The following is a 17,554-nucleotide window of genomic DNA, read 5'->3' as shown; positions in this document are numbered from 1 at the left end:
CCACCACCACACCCCCCTGATTTCATTATTTAAATTAGAACTTAAGGGTACTGACTGATGAATATTTTTTCATACGCTCTGAGCACGGGCTTCTTTCTGTGTTTTCTCGGTATAATTTTCAGAAACCATTTATCTAGCTATGGTCACCGTGATGAAGAAATGAAACCCTCAAGAAAGCAAGAAGCACAAGGGGGGGTTGAGTTGAAATGGAACTGGGAATGTCAGCTTCTTTAAAGGAAACACTGTGTCATTGTGCTGCTTTAAGACATTTAAAACATTGTCAAAAAACCAAGTTATATGTGAGCTCCTCAACTTACAAACACAGTTTGTACTGGAAAGCAATCAATAACAGGAACAGCTGCTAGTATAGTAGCAAGAGCTGTTGCTTTGCACCCAAAGGTTGCAGATTTGAATCCCCCTCTCTGGCTATAGTCCCTTGAGCAATGTATTTACCCATAATTGCTCTGGGGGAACCAAGCTGTACACATGGGCAAAAGTAGGTAGATCAATATTGTAAGTTGCTTTGGTGAAAAGCATCAGCTAAATGAATAAATGTAAGTCATTCAATTTATTTGGCTACTTGCTTATTTGCATACTGAATAATCTCTCTCTCATAATTATTGAATTAATGAGTATATTCGGGTTAGGCTCCGGTTCCCCGTCACCCCGTATGGGACAAGCGGTTCAGAAAATGAGTATATTCTCAATCGCAACATATAGATATATAATGAATTGAATTGAAGACTTTAAGACTTCATTTTACTTTATACATAGTAAGCAACCAAATAAATTCATATATTCATGCAAAAACACTGAAACGTTTAAAGAAACAAGAGAAAGACATATGCCAGACCACAGTAGAACACAAGTGTTGAAATATGTGCTTGTCACAGAAAAATGTGCATGAAATAAATGACATACAAACATTACTAGACGTCTCAATTTTCTCTTTTCAGTAGAAGAGAACATCTTATTTAGGAGACAAACGCTGTCATGAGGCCTACAGTCAATACTGACAACCCAAGTGTCCCCAGCTGCACTTCACCACATCAAGAGACCCTGGGCGATGACTCGATGCGTTAGTCACGCAAAACACACACACAGACACACACACAGACACACACACAGACAGACACACACACACACACACACACACACACCCACCCTCCTCCCTCTGGCACCACAGTGCGAATGTACCGCAACACTTCGTATCGATGCGCGCCTCTGAGCGCGCGCCAGCTGCGCCGACGTTCATTCGGGACGAGCCCGCGCGCATCAAAGGGTGTTCGTTTGCGCGCGCGCGGCCGCGCGTCTCGCAAGTGTCGGCGGGGTCCGCGCGGGGGGGTGGGATGTGAGCTAGCGAGAGGGGGAGAGGGAGTGCGCGCGGGCGAGCGCGCGCGCGCGTGTCGTACGCTCCCGGCAGCTTCGGCGCAACTTTAAATCACGGACGCGGACTTGGATGCGGTTGATTCGAGCCGCGTAAAAGTCAGCCCAACATGTCCCGACTGGAGCGCGCGCGCGCTCTGCTCGTCTGCTTATCCGCGTTGGGGTTTTGCGCCACTCTACACGCTTTTAAGCACGCGGCCACCCTGGACCCGGAGGGCAAATACCGCATCAGGTGGAGATGGGACGACTCAGCGATAACCTTCGAGGTGGAGGTGGAAACCAGGGGCTACGTGGGGCTCGGCTTCTCCACCACGGGGGCCATGGCCCTGTCCGACCTGCTGATCGCCGGGGTGGACCGAGGGAAGCCCTACGTGCAGGTAGGCGCACCTTCACCTCTCGGACCATCCACGAGTCTGAATAGAGCACTTTCATTACCGCGCACCTGGAGGTGCGCAATCCTTACAAATAAATTATGAGCATTATATGAAGAACTATTAGGAATAGTTACATAGTTTTTAATCAGTGTGATTATATAGATGACTTGCCTCTATTATTTATGATTTTATTTTTGTGTTCCAATGGGATCCCCCTTGGAATAACTGAAACATGGTCTGCTAAGACCCACAACAAGCACTCCACTGAGCACATCTGTTCAATGCAGATGTTTAGGAATGTGAAGGTCCAATTGTTGCCTGGTGAGATCCATTCATGTCCCTCTAGATGTCTTCAGAGGTTTCAGGTCCATCTATAGCCTGCTCAGCTCTTTCCAGAGTTGACCACAGCATTTTACTCAGCAGTAGCAGCAGCTCAATGTTAGGAAGATGAAGCTAGACACCAAATTTTTCCTTCCAGTAACTGTTTCTATACAGCTTCCTACAATGCATTTCCACTGATGGGATTTGCTGCAGCCTGGTCTCAATCAAATCATATTCACATTACTTCATTTAGCTGACACTTTTCTCCAAGGCAACTTGTAATTATTTACCCATTTATACAGCTGCATAATTTTACTGGCACAATTTCAAGTAAGTACCTTATTCAAGGGTAATACAGCAGAATTCAGGACTTGAACCTGTGCCTTTTAAGTCTAAAGACAACAGCACTAACCACTATGCTACCCACCTATTTTGCACCTTGTGTTGTCCTTTAGGATGCTATTTATATCACACCAGGGGTCATCAGACCAGCCTCTTCCTCAACTGTGTGTGATACAGTTCCAAATTCTTATCAGTCACTTGATAAAGGTGGCGCTACCTCCTGCTGGTAGGGGGCGTGTTGGCGCAGCAGATTTGGCCAGGGCCTGCTCTCTGGTGGGTCTGGGTTTCGATTCCTGCCTGGGGCGCCTTGTGATGGACTGGCGTGCCATCCTGGGTGTGTCCCCTTCCCCTGTGTTGCTGGGTTAGGCTCCATTTCACTGCAACCCTGCTTGGGACAATCAGTTTCAGACTGTGTGCGTGTGTGTGTGTGCGTGTGAGTATGTATGTATGTATGTATGTATGTACCTCCTGCTATGCAACCTCTGAGCACGGTGCTACCCTGAATCACTTCAGTAAGAGTGCCCAGCTCTGTAAATGGGTAATCACTGTAACTAGCTTAGTATAGTGTACCTCTGCTTGTTTGTTTCCTTGGACAAAGGTGCCCACTTAATAAATAACTGTCAGAGTATTGAAAGGCTCTAGCAGCATGGTGGTGCAGCAGGTTGTGCTGGTGCCTCACAGCTACTGTGCTGTCCTCACCCTCCCCTACCTTAAAAAGCATGCAGGTGATTGATTTTTTTCAGCAGGGTAACAGATACTGACCTGACATCACACTGGGTCACACCGGGTTTACTGTGTGAGATCTGATTGGATAATGCTAACTAAGGACACCTATTGATTCATTAGAGACAAGGCTCTGGTAGCGAAGGCTAATGTGACAGCTCTACAGGGTCTGGTCGGTGGGGAGCATGCTGGTTAAGAGCACAGTCTCACGATCTGAAGATTGCTCATTTAGCTCCAAATAGGTCTGCTGGTTTGGGTCGCAGTAGCCCTAGGTCATTCGGGCAAGGTACCCTACCTTGTATTTGCCCAAATTCTTTTGTTACAGTATCCAGTTGTGTAAGGCAGTAAATCTATGGCTTTCAATTTGAGAGTTTAGCTTATTTTCAAGACAGTTCTTGTAAACCATCTGGTTCATTTGGCCTTTTGTCAGCCCTAAAATCCACTGTAGATTCCGTGTTTCCACGGACATAAAACATGAGCTAAATTAGATCCCATAATTGCCGTTTTCTTTTCACTGAATTGTGTATTGTATTGTTTTTTGTACATGAATTTGTCAGAGACATATTATTTGACCAGTACTAAATGACTTGTTGTTTCATACTCTGGAATTTTGTGGGGAGGGTTTTAAGTGAGCAGGCAAAATGAAAAGTGCTACCCATGGTTCCATGCTTCATGTTGTGTCTGGGTCGGGTCAGACTGTTGTGCATTATCCGCCGTGCTTTGAACAGGACTACCATGTGGACAGCAACCGGAAAGTTCACAGGGACCCCGAGCAGAACTACAGGCTGGAGTACGCCATGGAGAACAGCACCCACACTGTCCTGGCATTCAGCAGACTGCTCCACACCTGCGACACTAATGACAAGGCCATTACGGTACATCCCAGGTTTCTATACCCTTTTCCGCATAATCCATCCCCACTACCCTTAAAATCAGCAGCGTTAAATCAGTTCCAGTGAAGCCATTTGTCCCCAGCCCAGTCCGGCTTTGAATTTGTTTCTACGCCCCTTCGAGATTGTTTATGAAGGCACCTACACACGGTGTGTGTATACATGAGCCTGAAACACCCACCGCCTCCCTGATTTAAAGCACAAGCTGTAAACAACCCGCAAAATTTAAATCGAGATGTAGCGCTTGCGAGTACTTGCAACTGTGCTCTGTCACTAACAGTTATGTAATGTGAACGATTCTTGTGGTTTTGCCACTGACTTCTGTCTTTGCACCGACTGTAATTACGCATTTGCCATATTGATCACGAACATTGTATTTCTCTATATAAGAGGTAACCGAACACTGTCTTGCATTTACAGTACAGTATTTGTTTTGTTCTGTAAACCTAAACTTAAGCCGCACAGAACTGACAGTAAATGTTTTTGTTGTGGTTGCTGTGGTGAGCTTGTTGTGGTTACGAAATCTGGTAGCAATAGTCATTTAAGAATTTCTGCATAAACTATCTGATCAAATGCCAGTAAAGAACATATTTAAACAAAGTATACTGGGTACAGTGAAATATGACTGAGCCAAAAAAAAAAAGCGATGCAGAGATGACTGTTGAAGTTTCTTCGGGATGTTGTCTGGTGAGTTGAGTTCTTAGCCAGAATTTACACTGAGGCATTTGTAAGGTGCTTTACTCGAAATTTTAGCAAAACACACCATTTTTTTTTTGATACAGCCATTCTGCTGGATCCCATAACTGAAGTAACAGCTTGCAGAAGTGACATTGCAATTGCCAGTATATAGAGAATTGCAGCATGTGGTGTTGGAACAAAAACTGTGAACAAAACTGGGAGAAACATGAGCCTTGAGCCGGTAGATATCCAGACCCTTCTCAAATGCTGGGGCAGATTCAGCAGTTCTGAGGAGCAGCGGGAATTAACACCACCACATCATGGGCAAGACTGAAAACCGTAGGTTTATTTGCTGGACCCCTGATAAGTGGGGTAAACAAGCAGAATTGGGGAAGGAACACAGCATTTTCGTTGGACTGCAGGGATTCACTCCGTTCCTGTACGTCACAAAAAGTAAAGACCAAAGGTGATGTTGTCGTGATGGAGGCAGGGTTGTTACGTCCGAGAGGTGGGCCAAGCGGACGGACCTGTCATTTAATGTCCCACGTGCTTCTGGGAAGAGTAGGGGGCAGAATAAAGATGACCCTGACCACACTTCCCTGTTTACAGGAGAGCACGGTGCGAGTTATCTGGGCCTACCACAGCGAGGATGTGGGGCCTTCTGGCCCCAAGTATCATGGAACGAATAGGGGACGGAAGAGTATGCGGCTGCTCGAACCCACAACTGCCAGGAACGTCCCTGCGGGGACACAATTCTTCAACTTGCAGAACACTGACGTAAGTGGGAACAAAAAGTGGAGCGGCATATGGCATAGATCCTAGGGATTATGGTGTAGGACCTGCCACCTTGTCCCTCCCAGCACCTACTGTAAGATTCAAGTTTTTAAATCCAGCTGTTGGGTCGTCACAAAAGTGAGTACTCAGCGGTGATGGAGATTGTCTCTGTGTTTCCAATTTATGGGAAACTGGAGAACTTTTCATAAATTGTGTTTTTATGCAGTCTTTCCAAACATAACAGTGCTGCTCTTGTGCCTGTCTGAAAATCTCTGATTAAGTAACAGTTTGTTATTAGACTTCAATGATCTTAATCTCTGTATGTGTTTCTATTAAGACAGGTACCAGTGCCTTCTAAAGACACAACCTACTGGTGTCAGTTGTTTAAAATCCCGGACGTACAGAAAAAGCATCATATTATTAGAGTGAGTAACCTGTTGATGTATGTGTGTGTGTGTGTGTGTGTGTGTGTGTGGTAACTGATCATAGGAAACATACATGTATTTGTGTAATGTCTTGGATGGCTCCTAAGATGCTTCTGTTGGTACTGATGGGTAAATTGAAATACACTTAGAAATAATAAATCAGTGACCCCTGGGGTTACCTACTCTCATAACTTTGAACTTTACCTTTCAGAAAGGATGTAAGGAATGGTGTATTTTTGATGTTGCTGTAATTGCGGTGAACTGAAGCGATATTTCAGTTGGTCTCGCTCTTTTGTCTGACAGCTCTGCAGTTTGTCCCTTCCCCGTCTGGGTAATTCATGCTCTCCAGCACACCTGCCCTTTGTTTTGTTCATAAAATTGCTGTTTATAAATAGAGGCACATTATTCAAATTATATGTATGAAGCTCAATTAAATGGAATACCATAAATCAAAAAGATTTGAAAATACTCTTAATTAGAGAGAGCAGGTTCAGCCAGTTCAGCAAGTAGATCAGAGGATCTCAACATAACATTTGAAAGATTTTTATTTTTTTTAAATAGTGTAGTATCAAATAATATGATAGTCTAAAAATAACTTATGGGGAATTCCAGGACAGAATATATAATAATAAAGAATATAGAAAATTTACAAAATTTCCTTGTCTACTCATGGTCATGGTGATTTTTAATGCGCTCTTTATGAATATATTATAAATATTTATAAATTATTAATAAATATTATAATGTTTAGCCCAGTTGCTAAAATGATGCAATGATACTTCTTTCCAAAAACACCTGTAAATTTCATCAAAAGGAGTTCAGTGCACTGATTAAAACAGGAAGAAACACAAATTTTCCGTTGCCATGGCAACCACGCCTTTGACCCTAGAATGCCCGCACCGAGTGTAGGCTTCACACGGAGGAATGCACTGAACCGGTGCCAGATAAGATGTAAGCATGGCTTCTTCTGTTGTTCTTCCCTCACGCGTTCTATTCATAGAGACACTCGGCCCAGCTCTCTTCACTGTGCCGGACTCTGTCTTCTCCGTCCACGGATGCTAATTAGGTCACAGAGGAAGGAAGGACAGAGACACCCATATGGCCAACTCTGACCTCCCCTTTTTGAATTCTGATGTAAGGGTCTGGAAAAAAAAAAAAAAAAACTTCTTCCATTACATCTCTCTGCCTTCAGCTCTCTTTGCATTGCAGATATAAATTCAACTTTGTTTTCACTATACTGCATTAATACATTTTTGACCAATGTAGAATTTCCCTGTTTACATTTATATTTATTACTTCAGTAGATGCTTTTCTCCAAAGCAACTTACAGCAAACACTATGTAGTATTTAACTGACAGCCCTTCATCCAAGGCGATTTACAGTGCTTAGATACACTACAGTACGCTGCTTACAGTCAATGACTCATCTATACACCATAACAATGTAACACACTGTCTCTCTCACACATACGCTGTTTACACTATCTACATAAAGTACAAAAATAAGCTTTTTTTTCCTGTATAAAAGCAAGGGCCTTTTCAATTATACTGAAATAAGTTTTAAAATAGTGTGATGTTCCAAATGCTTTTATAGATGGAAATGTTCCTTTACTCTTGCCAGCCAGATGCGTGCACAAGTGTGAGACATCTGTTACGTGTAAGATGAGCAACTGTTTGTCTAATAAATCTTTTAATTCCCTCAAAACTGGATCTCTCACTAACCACAGTACACTCTTGGCTGAGTTTTTACGGGGAACTTAGCGGAGGAGAGGAACACGAAATCCAAGTGGTTGTTCTCAATATAATTTTCAGCGTACTTTAAGGACCAAATATGGGCAGCACAGAGATGGCATTGAAGTGTGGTCCTCAGTGGTGATGTAATTACTGAGGTCTCGTTGGGCATGAGTGTGTTGGTTCTTTGTCCTTTAAGGCCGGGGCTTCTTAACCCTTTCTGTGCCACGGACCCCTTTAAGAAACCCATGAAAGCTGAGGACCACTCCATGAAAAATGTTCATAAATAAATTTGGGGAAGATGGTGCGCCGAATTCATTCCACAGAAACTTTTTTGCTTTGACATAGAATTATGTCACGCACAGTAACAGCATAGATTTATTTTTTATGTTATTGTTAACTTTTATTTAGTTAGGTAATTTTGTTTTCAATGCCCGGACCCCCTGAACCCCATCCGTGGACCTTGAATTAAGAATCTCTACACAAGTCTTATCCCGTCTGGCAACAGGAAGGACTGTTGGGCAGCAACTTGCATAGTGATTAGCGCTGCAGCCTGGGAGCTTGAAGCTCCCTGGCTTGAACCCCAGTGCCTGTTGTAGTACCCCTGAGTAAGGAACTTGCCCTGGATTAATACAGTAAAAATATGCAGCTGTATAAGTGGGTACATCCCTTCATTGTAACTTAAAAAACAAAATTACGTAACTTAATAAATATGAATAAAATACACTGTGGGAGAGATGGTAACACAAGCAAGAAGGAATCTCAATGACACAGTCTGACAAGCAATAGTATGTTGTGAAATATCACATATCTTAGAGTTAGGGTGCATCTCTCATGCAGGACTACATGTTTTTGAGACCAATGTGACACACATCAAGAGCAATAATAATAACCAAACATTTACGTATTTACCAGCAGTGTTTAATAAGTCACTAAACAGAAAAGTAAACGCATCTAAGAATGTATCTTGATAAACCGAGGACACAGTATCAAAGATACTCATTTACACAAGCTCTTTATTGCTACAAGTAAAAAAAAAGTTGTCTCTTAGGACCTTTTGCGTAACTTCAGACATCAAATAAAGGTTGGGGAGGGGGGTCAGCCTGCATAAATAAATATGAATAAAACTGGACAGGAAGAATGTTTCAATATTTATGTGATGACCGCCAGGCCATGCTTTGGTCTTGCTTCCTGCTGATCTTGAAAGTTGCATCACACTGCGATGTCGCCCTTCGCCCGCTAGGAAACTTTCTCCTTTCGTTTGGATTTCCATGAAGACCAAAAGCCCCCATTGACATGAAAACAGGTCTGGTGTCGATTGCAGAGCCATTGACAACAGGAAAACTTTGTTTTTCTGATATCCAGTTTCCTGCCACTATTAATAGAAAGTGCATAAATGTGATGATGAGCGATTCGCAAAAAAATGTGTTTAACCTTATTTCTCCTTTATTTCAGATTGAGCCCTTGATTCAAAGAGGCCACGAAAATCTGGTCCACCACATCTTGTTGTACCAGTGCGACAGCGGTCTAAATGAGACGGAGCTTGATTTGGGTCACGAATGCTACCATCCAAATATGCCGGACTCTTTTCTGACCTGTGAGACGGTTGTATTTGCCTGGGCAATCGGAGGAGAGGTTTGCAGAATTTTATCTTCATCTTTTAATTTTAGTAGATCCTAATGGTTTCTTTCATGGTGATGATGATGATTACGATGATGACGATGATTGTGATCATGGTGATGATGATAATGATGATGACAGTGATGATGATTGTGATGATCAGCAATGACAATGATGATGCAAACTTATAACTAGACATTCAGGACTGCAATAAAGTTTTATCTGAATGACTTTTGAATGATCTAGATCTAACTAGGAAATTGTATAGCTTACACTTATGAACTTGTGTAGCCTTGAGATGTGTGAAATTGGAAGGAAACTTATAAATGTATAAACAGTGTAATATTCAGATATGTGCTGAAACTGTGGCAGAGCTCTAGGATGCCTTTACACCATTTCTGGTTACACCTGGTCTAAGGTGCTGAATGCTGTAACTCTTGCTTTGAAGGGGTTCACCTACCCTCCGCATGCTGGCCTGTCAATTGGCACTTCCATAGATCCAGTTTATGTCCTGATGGAAGTGCACTATGACAATCCAGCTTTACAGCAAGGTATCTCATAAAGCCATTTCTTATATAACAGATGTACTCAACATGCTTTCAGTACAGAAAAGTAATATCTTTTTCTTGTATTATACCTATTTTTACAGCTGAACAGAGCAGAACATTTAGTTTTCACATTGTCCCAGAGATGGTTAGTGAAATTCTGGACATGTAATATTGATATCGATCAAGTTGCCACTAGCGACATTATAGCTTCCTTTTATGAGGCCTGTAGATGGAAAAGTATCGCAAGCATCAGCCCAGAGAAAATCCTCACTGTGTGACTCTCTTCCTCTCACACTCTTCTTTTGCCCTAGGAGTTGTGGACAGTTCAGGTCTGCGACTGTACTACACTCCAACACTGCGCCGCTACGATGCCAGTGTGATCGAGATGGGCGTCTGGGTCAGCCTGTACCACATGCTTCCTCCTGGACTGCAGGAATATGTGTCAGAGGGACACTGCACCCAGGAGTGTCTTCAAGAGGTACCAGAGCTCTGCAGCCATGGGGTGTCCTGTTAAAAGAATCAGTGAGAGCAAGACCTGTGAGGTCCGAATGTTGCATGGTTTATTACACACTGCACTGGCTTCATGTCAGTGACCTTATTAGATGTGACCCTTCCAGCCTTTTTTCTTACTTAAAGTTGGATGTTTTCATCATATATCCGTCAGCTTTCTTTGTGGGACACGTGGGGGTTGGTACATAAAATATTGGACAACACCGTGCATTATTATAACTGGACGTGTGTGTACCCTGTGTCTTTGCGAGTCCCTGGACCAGGAGATGCCAAGTGGGATCCGGGTTTTTGCGGTTCTGATGCATTCTCACCTCGCTGGGCGGGCCATCCGTGTCCGACACTTCCGGAACCAGGAGGAACTGCCCCATCTGGCTCAAGATGATGAATTTGACTTCAACTTTCAAGAATTCCAGTACCTTACGCAGGAGAGACTGCTGTTACCTGTTGGTATACTGCTGCATTTATCTATGCAAAAAGCGAATTTGTGTGGTTTTAAAAAATTTTCTTTCTATTTAAAGGGTACCATCTATGGGAAATACAGGCTTCCACACTTAATGCCTTTTTGTTCATTCGTTCAGAATTTTTTTATTGCATCCAATGCATTTTATTTGTCATTTTCTCATTTAACAACTTTTTCATTGTCATGCTCTTCAGCAAGCTCTTGTATTGTACATTTATTTTGTTTTCGATAGTATTTCACATTGTTTCCTGGTGTATTTTATTTTTGTCATTCTTATTCTTTCTTGTTTTACTGTTACAAGCAAACTGTAATTTATTATTGTTACCATGATTCTGACTATGATTTCTACTGTTGTTTTAGTAGCGTATTTGTTCACTTGTTTTCGCACAAAATCAACACATAATTGTTTAGCTCCACCCAGTTACCGCTTAGATGCTTTGTAAGCACATCTTTAGGTAGATCGGTGGTGTTTCAGGGTGACTAGGCACATGTAGCAAGAGGTTACCAGGGACAAATCAAATTTTTTCCTATAAGACAATGGTAAACTCTGTAGTTTAGCATTTTTTTCATCCAATGCCCTGTTTTCGGGGACAAATGAAGTGCATTAGGTGAGGGAAGCCTGTAATATCTCTGTGCTGTTGGATTTCTGAGAAGTGGGGTTATTTAATTGCCTGGGCACGGCACGATAATTATACGTTTGGAGGAGGCCACCTAGCGTTGTAATTGCTGAGAAAATCACCCTGCTTTATTGTACTTCACAGTAGCGTTTCTGAAGGTGAACTCGCCTCGTTTTGCTTCTGAGACCTCTTGCGTTCAGCGTTTGCAGAGCGACTGAACAGATCTCTCTGGCTCTTCCATCACCTCCAGGGGGACAGTTTGATCACAGAGTGCAAGTACAACACGCGAGGTCGAAAGAATATGACTTGGGTAAGGGCTGTCTGCAGCTTCTCCTCAGGAATGTCTGCGCCGATACATTTATTACAACCATACTGTGCGCGCTGGTGCCTCGGAGTCACAATCCCCTCTTTGTGTGCGTTACATTGGCCTAATCTGTCCCACAGCATCGGTACGGCCCGTCCACTGTGCACTTATTGTTTCGTGCCATGTCTGTTTTACTGTGTATTGTGTTTTGTCGGCTCCCTTTTGAAACCATTGAACTGAGTTCATCTGTAAGATGTGGCTTTTTGAAGAGGACACTTTTTGGGAGGTGGGAGGGCAGTAGGCGGCGGAGGGGGGGTTACGACTGGTGGATGTATTTTTTGATGTTATTTCATTCCTTATGTTTTCAAAGCGGTTTGCATCTCACATTTTAATTTTCATTCTTTTCATCCCGCTGGTAAAAGTTTAACACGTTACTAGCCGCAGTTCCGCCCAGCGTCACCTCGCCGTGTTGGAGTGAATTGCTTGAGGGCCTCATATTATTGCATCAATGTGCTTTTCATTTGGTTTTTTTAATAAATTACAATTAGAAGAGGCCAAGTATGTTGGCAGTTTTGGAGGGAAGGAGATCATGTTTCCCTGTGTGAAAGATGCCCATTTCCTAAACCATCTCAGACCTGGTGCTACAGATAAAAATTGCGTATAAAGTTTTATGAGCAGTCAGTGGAATTATCCCTAAGAAAAACATGAAAAACAGCACATTTACGATGGAAAAAATGCCAGTGCTTCTCCTTTTTTTCTTTTAGCCGTCGTATTCATATTGCATCGGAAAAGGAAAAGTGGTGACAGGTGCCCAAGTGGGTTAAAACCTTAACCACATTAGCCAACTTTAACTAGATGCTTGTGTCTTCAGGTCCTTGCTGTCTAATCCCGTATTTATGAAAAAAATATCCTCATTTTTCATTTAAGACCATCCCCAAAGTTGTATCATAAAAGATGTTAAAGTTACCAAGAAAAGGTACTGCAGCACGAGGAAAGATTTTAACGTAAAACCTTTGGATCTAAGAACTCCAGCCACCACACCACCAGCTGCTGTTGCTGAATTTATGCACCCTGGTGTTTTTTGTGGTTTTATGGTTTCACATGTCTCCTCACAGGGTGGCCTGAGTACAAGGGATGAGATGTGTCTCTCCTACCTACTCTACTACCCACGAGTGAACCTCGCCAGATGTGAGAGTCTCCCCGAAATCACTGGGCAGCTGAAGTTTATAGGTGTCAAAAAAATTCAGATCCCTGTGACGTGAGTATGCCGACCTCTACCCTGGGTCACAACTGTCGACACCCATTCCCATTTGCTCTTCCCTAACCATCTACCAACACTTGCATGAGTTTCCTTTACCGCACCCAGGGCCACATAACCCTTATTTCCACGGAGCCTATCGAATCTTTTGTATTTTCCGTGAAGGGTGCATGTAAATTTGTATCGTAAACTATAAATAAGGAAAGAAGCATATTGTAAACAGTTTGAGGCCATTCTTATTTTTAAGCTTCAGTGCAGGGAAGGTGGGCAGACTGTAAATAAAACAGGTGGGGCTCACCTGCTGGAGAGCTTGGGCACCTGGAACCCTCCAGGTGACACACCGACTCCACAGTCTAGGTGTGGTTCCTTCCACGGGGGGAGTGCCAGAGACGAAAATACCCACATTCACACTAAAGAACCCCTTAGTACATCTACATTTATTTCTTGGTGTCCTTTGTCCAAGACTTACAATTTTAGATTTCAGCTTTGCAATTTTTTACCTATTTATAGAGTCAGGTATCCATAGGGTGTCAATTAAGTTTAAGTACCTTGATAAAGGGTACTACAGCAGGAGGAGGTGCAGCATCTTTGAAATACCTCAGTCTTAGTTACTTTCAACATGTACTGAAATATGCATTATGTTAACAGTATTTAAAGTTAAATTTTTGCTAACTTTTTCAGCAGCCTCTCCTCCCAGACCAGGCACTCGGTGCGAGTCTTGTCATTTTTATTAGCTTTTGCACTTACCCTTTTCCCAAGTCGGGGATGTTGTTTAGTGGAATGTGCTTCAGCACGCCTTACTGAAGCATCAGAGCCCTTTTCTTTGTAGAATTTGTTACCATTTACTGCGTGAGTCTGGCATCACTCACTTTCTTTTGAGCTCCAAGCTTAAAAAAGAGGCCTACATAAAAACTGGAGGGGAAGAAAAATATATATTAAAAATTCTATTAAAAAAAGTCTGTGAGCTTTTCCTCGCCTCACTTCACAAGAGCAAACTAATCACCCACATCTTGTAGCATTTAGCAAGTAAAGCAGCTGTTTGAGGGTGTTTGCTTTGCTCTAAAGGCACGCTGCGATTTCAGTAGTAGACTTTCTTTGTCCATGTGCATTGAAAAACACAAGTCAAATATCAAGCCCTTTATTCACAAATACCATAGCAGATTGTTATCCTATTTGTGGTCCTAGGATCATCTTTGGCCTTGTGCTCAACATCGCGCTGAACTACAGGGACTGTCATCCCGCACCGCTTCAAGAAACCCACCGGCCACTAGTGTGCCTGTTGACAGGCTGATCTAATTCAAAGGGCTTGTGTGTGTCCCGCCCCAGAAAACAAAAAGCTTGAGGCTTGAAAAGCAAGCAGAGGACTTGGGAGGCAGTCCTGGCACGGTGCTCTGCAGCGGGCTGCACCCAGAGAGTCGAGCTGCAGGGGTGAGCACAGGCCCTGGGAATAATGCCGGGAAATGAGAGGCCTGGAAATGAGAACCATGTGAGGGCCAGGGCTAATGCGGCACGTTGATTCGTCCCCCGCAAGCAGAGCCCAAGACCCTCTTTGTGCCCGTGCGCACAAATGAGGGGATTTGTATAGGTTCAACTGAGCCGCTCTAAACAGATTAGGTTACAAAGCTCTTTTTACCCCTGCAAACACAGCGCTTGCAAAGAAAAACAAAAGAGAAAAACCTTTTTGTCAGAGAAAAAGTAGTATCCCCAACCAGAGCCTTAATCATGCAGTTCTTTGCAGACCAGCAACCAGCACACACTTTCCCAAGGTGGTAACCCAACCTTCGGTGAACATTTCACTATTTAAGTTTTAAACAGTACCACTGTTTTGTGATGCCATCTCGTATTTGCTGTTCTGTACCAGTGAGTGAATACAGAATTATATGATTTACTTGTTTGTTCTCCTCACAAGCACCTGGCCATTCATTATCAAGAGCCCCAAGCGGTACAGCAACCTGTCCTTCACAGAGGCCATGGACAAGTTCAAGTGGTCGAAGAAGAGGGGCAAGGCCTTCAACGAGATGGTGCTGCGGCTGCCCATGAACGTGCGGTGCTCCAAGCGCGGTCAAGAGGAGTGGTCGGTGAGTGGCGGGACCAAATCGTGAGGGTGCAAGAAGACCAGACATCCTGAATGTCCAGTCCCACATAAAATAATTTGTGTCTAAATAATATGTATTGTACCTTTAGGCTGGAAATGGTACTTTTCTTCACTGGACATATCTTGCATGTGACTGGTCTTAATTGAGTCATTAGTCCCCCTCTCTTGTTGTCCCTCCACATGCACTCAGATCCAGGGCACCATTGTGTCTCCCCCGGAAATTAAATCGGAAGCCAGGCCTCCCACCACCCCGTGCAGCGCTGCGACAAAACTGAGTGCCACACTTCCCTTCCTCCTCCTGTTCTTTGGATCCTCGCTCCCCACCCACTTGTCTCCCTGGCTGTAATTAAGCCCAAATCCTGGGACTCCTGACAGCTCTGGCCTCATGGGCAAACGCGTCACAGCAAGTGCCACCTCGCTACTCTGGAAGTGGATGCTGGCAAGCAACAAATCAGGTGTCGAAGGGTAATCGGAATGTCAGATTTTAACCCATTTTCACATCCGATTTAACTCGAGGCCATGTGTGTTGACCAGGCTATTTGATATTAAAAAGGATGACTGGTTTCCTTTTCCCACACAAAAATTACTAAGAATAAAACGTGCGTAGTTTATGACTCTTTTACAAGGGCCGAAACTAATGAATCTGGCTATGTTTCAACGTAGAAGATCAGCAACGTTTCAATTACCACAATCATGACTCATTTGTACAGGTTTTCCTCCTGTAACAAAGGGCCTTTTTATGCAAATTCCAGCTTCAGAGCAAATGTCATTTGTACCCTAAATTTTGCATAATGAGCTGTGAACTGTCAGAAGAAATGTCTTACAAAATCAGAAATTTCATTTCGGAATCCAGGCCTTGGCAACATCGAGAACCATCCAAGGCAAATAGAATCTCTTGCACATGTCAGCTGTAACCACAATGTCAGCCATGTGACTGTAAGCAAGTATCTCTCAGAACTTTTTATTATCTATAATAATGAGTCCTAAAGCACAAAAAAATTTAAAAGTGGTAAAAGTTGAAAAAACAAAGGAAAACCTTACGTAAAACTGGAAGTGACAAAAGGGATGAAGTTTTCTTGAAAGGCAGTATCATGACAAATGACTCTGTGTCATTTCATTTTCAATTCATTTATTGTAGATGATACTGTAGAGAGGAGGAACAAGTGTTACAATTGCAGTGATCACAAGAACTGCGTGGTTAAGTAGTGTTGGAAATTTAAATAATTATAATATTTATAAAAGTGCACCGGAAAGTAGCTTCTCGAAGTGATGTAGAATAAAGAAGAAAGGTATATGGGTTATGAATCTAAAACAGATTACAATAAATACTAGCTTTAAAAAATACACCAAAAAGGAGCAATGCAATAAAATGAAAAATCTCAACATTATGTCAATAAAATAACAACAAATTCCATTAATAACCCTTTGTCTAATGTGGTAACCTAGAGTGGAAAACAGTGTCCAAAGCAGACGGGAAATACTCTGGTGCTCTGGTAAATTTTCATGGGGAAAGGGAAAAAGATATGTTATGTATAATCAGTTTTGAACATGAGGTTTTCAGCCTGAATTTAGACCTGTCTGATATTCTGGCCTTGGTTTTTAATTAGAATTTGTCAGTGATCAAATAAGGCCGGACTGATGCGTACTTGGTGAAAAATATGCGAACTTCTTATAGAGCAGAAACGTATTATCTATTTTTCAAATTTAAATCGGTTATAATGACAAGTTCTTTTTATGAGAATTCTCTTTATGAGAAGTTTTTTAGGAATGCATTATGCTCATTATGAAAAGAAGCCTGTATGTAGTGCACAGAAATTAGTGTGAGATATTTTTTTGACAGTATCGAGTATTAAAGCACACCAAGGTCACACATAGATCCAGGAGTTTCATCCAAAGAAACTGAAATGTATACAGATTAAATTAATTTTTTTTAGGATATTTAACAGTATTTATAGTTTATTGTATAAAAGCTGATGCAGCTATAAATATTATGAAGCTACTTCTTCTTGTTTTTAAATCAGAATTCAGCTTTGGCCAGTCTAGTAATTATATATCTGTGTCGACTTGCTTTTTATATTATCTGGTCTTCATGTGGTTATGTCTCCTGTACTTGCTGTACGTCCAGTAAAGCTTAACACTTCTCTTCATCTGGCAGTAAAAGATGAAAGGATTCAGAACTAAATGGAAAGATGTAATAAATATGCTTATTTCCTTAAAATTCTGACCAAAGGGATTATTTGAATGCAATAAAATGCACTGTGAATATCTGTATATCTGTTTAATTACCTTTCATACTGTGTCGCTATAGATGAAAGCAGGACAGTTTCAACTATGAAAGGTGTTATGTTTTTGTTGCACTTGCAGCAGCCTTACAGAAATATGAGAAATGGATTTTAAGCCCATATTAACATTTTTAAAGAAGAAAACCAACAGAGATGTGCAGAAAGTATGAGCTGTTTGAAAGATCAATGGTAAGTTTCCCATTTAACCAGATCTCAA

At 42.3% G+C, this 17,554-nt stretch overlaps 1 protein-coding gene across 4 annotated transcripts; it reads left to right on the top strand.

The window, feature by feature from the left end:
- The first annotated feature begins 1,361 nt into the window (after positions 1-1,361).
- Positions 1,362-17,202, top strand: moxd1 (monooxygenase, DBH-like 1). Of its 4 annotated transcripts, none has more exons than XM_018743515.2 (12): positions 1,362-1,763; positions 3,875-4,021; positions 5,324-5,491; positions 5,830-5,913; positions 9,099-9,278; positions 9,712-9,814; positions 10,123-10,289; positions 10,573-10,764; positions 11,649-11,708; positions 12,818-12,960; positions 14,870-15,038; positions 15,246-17,202. In XM_018743515.2, exons 1-12 carry the CDS (start codon positions 1,497-1,499, stop codon positions 15,399-15,401), a joined length of 1,836 nt encoding a protein of 611 aa, XP_018599031.1. In that variant the 5' UTR covers positions 1,362-1,496; the 3' UTR covers positions 15,402-17,202. The 4 variants fall into 4 exon arrangements, with proteins under 4 accessions (XP_018599031.1, XP_018599034.1, XP_018599033.1 ...); XM_018743518.2 differs by having other exon boundaries at positions 5,826-5,913; XM_018743517.1 differs by lacking the exons at positions 14,870-15,038; positions 15,246-17,202 and adding an exon at positions 14,146-14,327.
- Positions 17,203-17,554: the final 352 nt, after the last annotated feature.

The sequence above is a fragment of the Scleropages formosus genome, chromosome 1, assembly GCF_900964775.1.
Source record: "Scleropages formosus chromosome 1, fSclFor1.1, whole genome shotgun sequence".
NCBI lineage: Eukaryota > Metazoa > Chordata > Actinopteri > Osteoglossiformes > Osteoglossidae > Scleropages > Scleropages formosus.
This window is presented reverse-complemented; position numbering and strand designations above follow the sequence as displayed.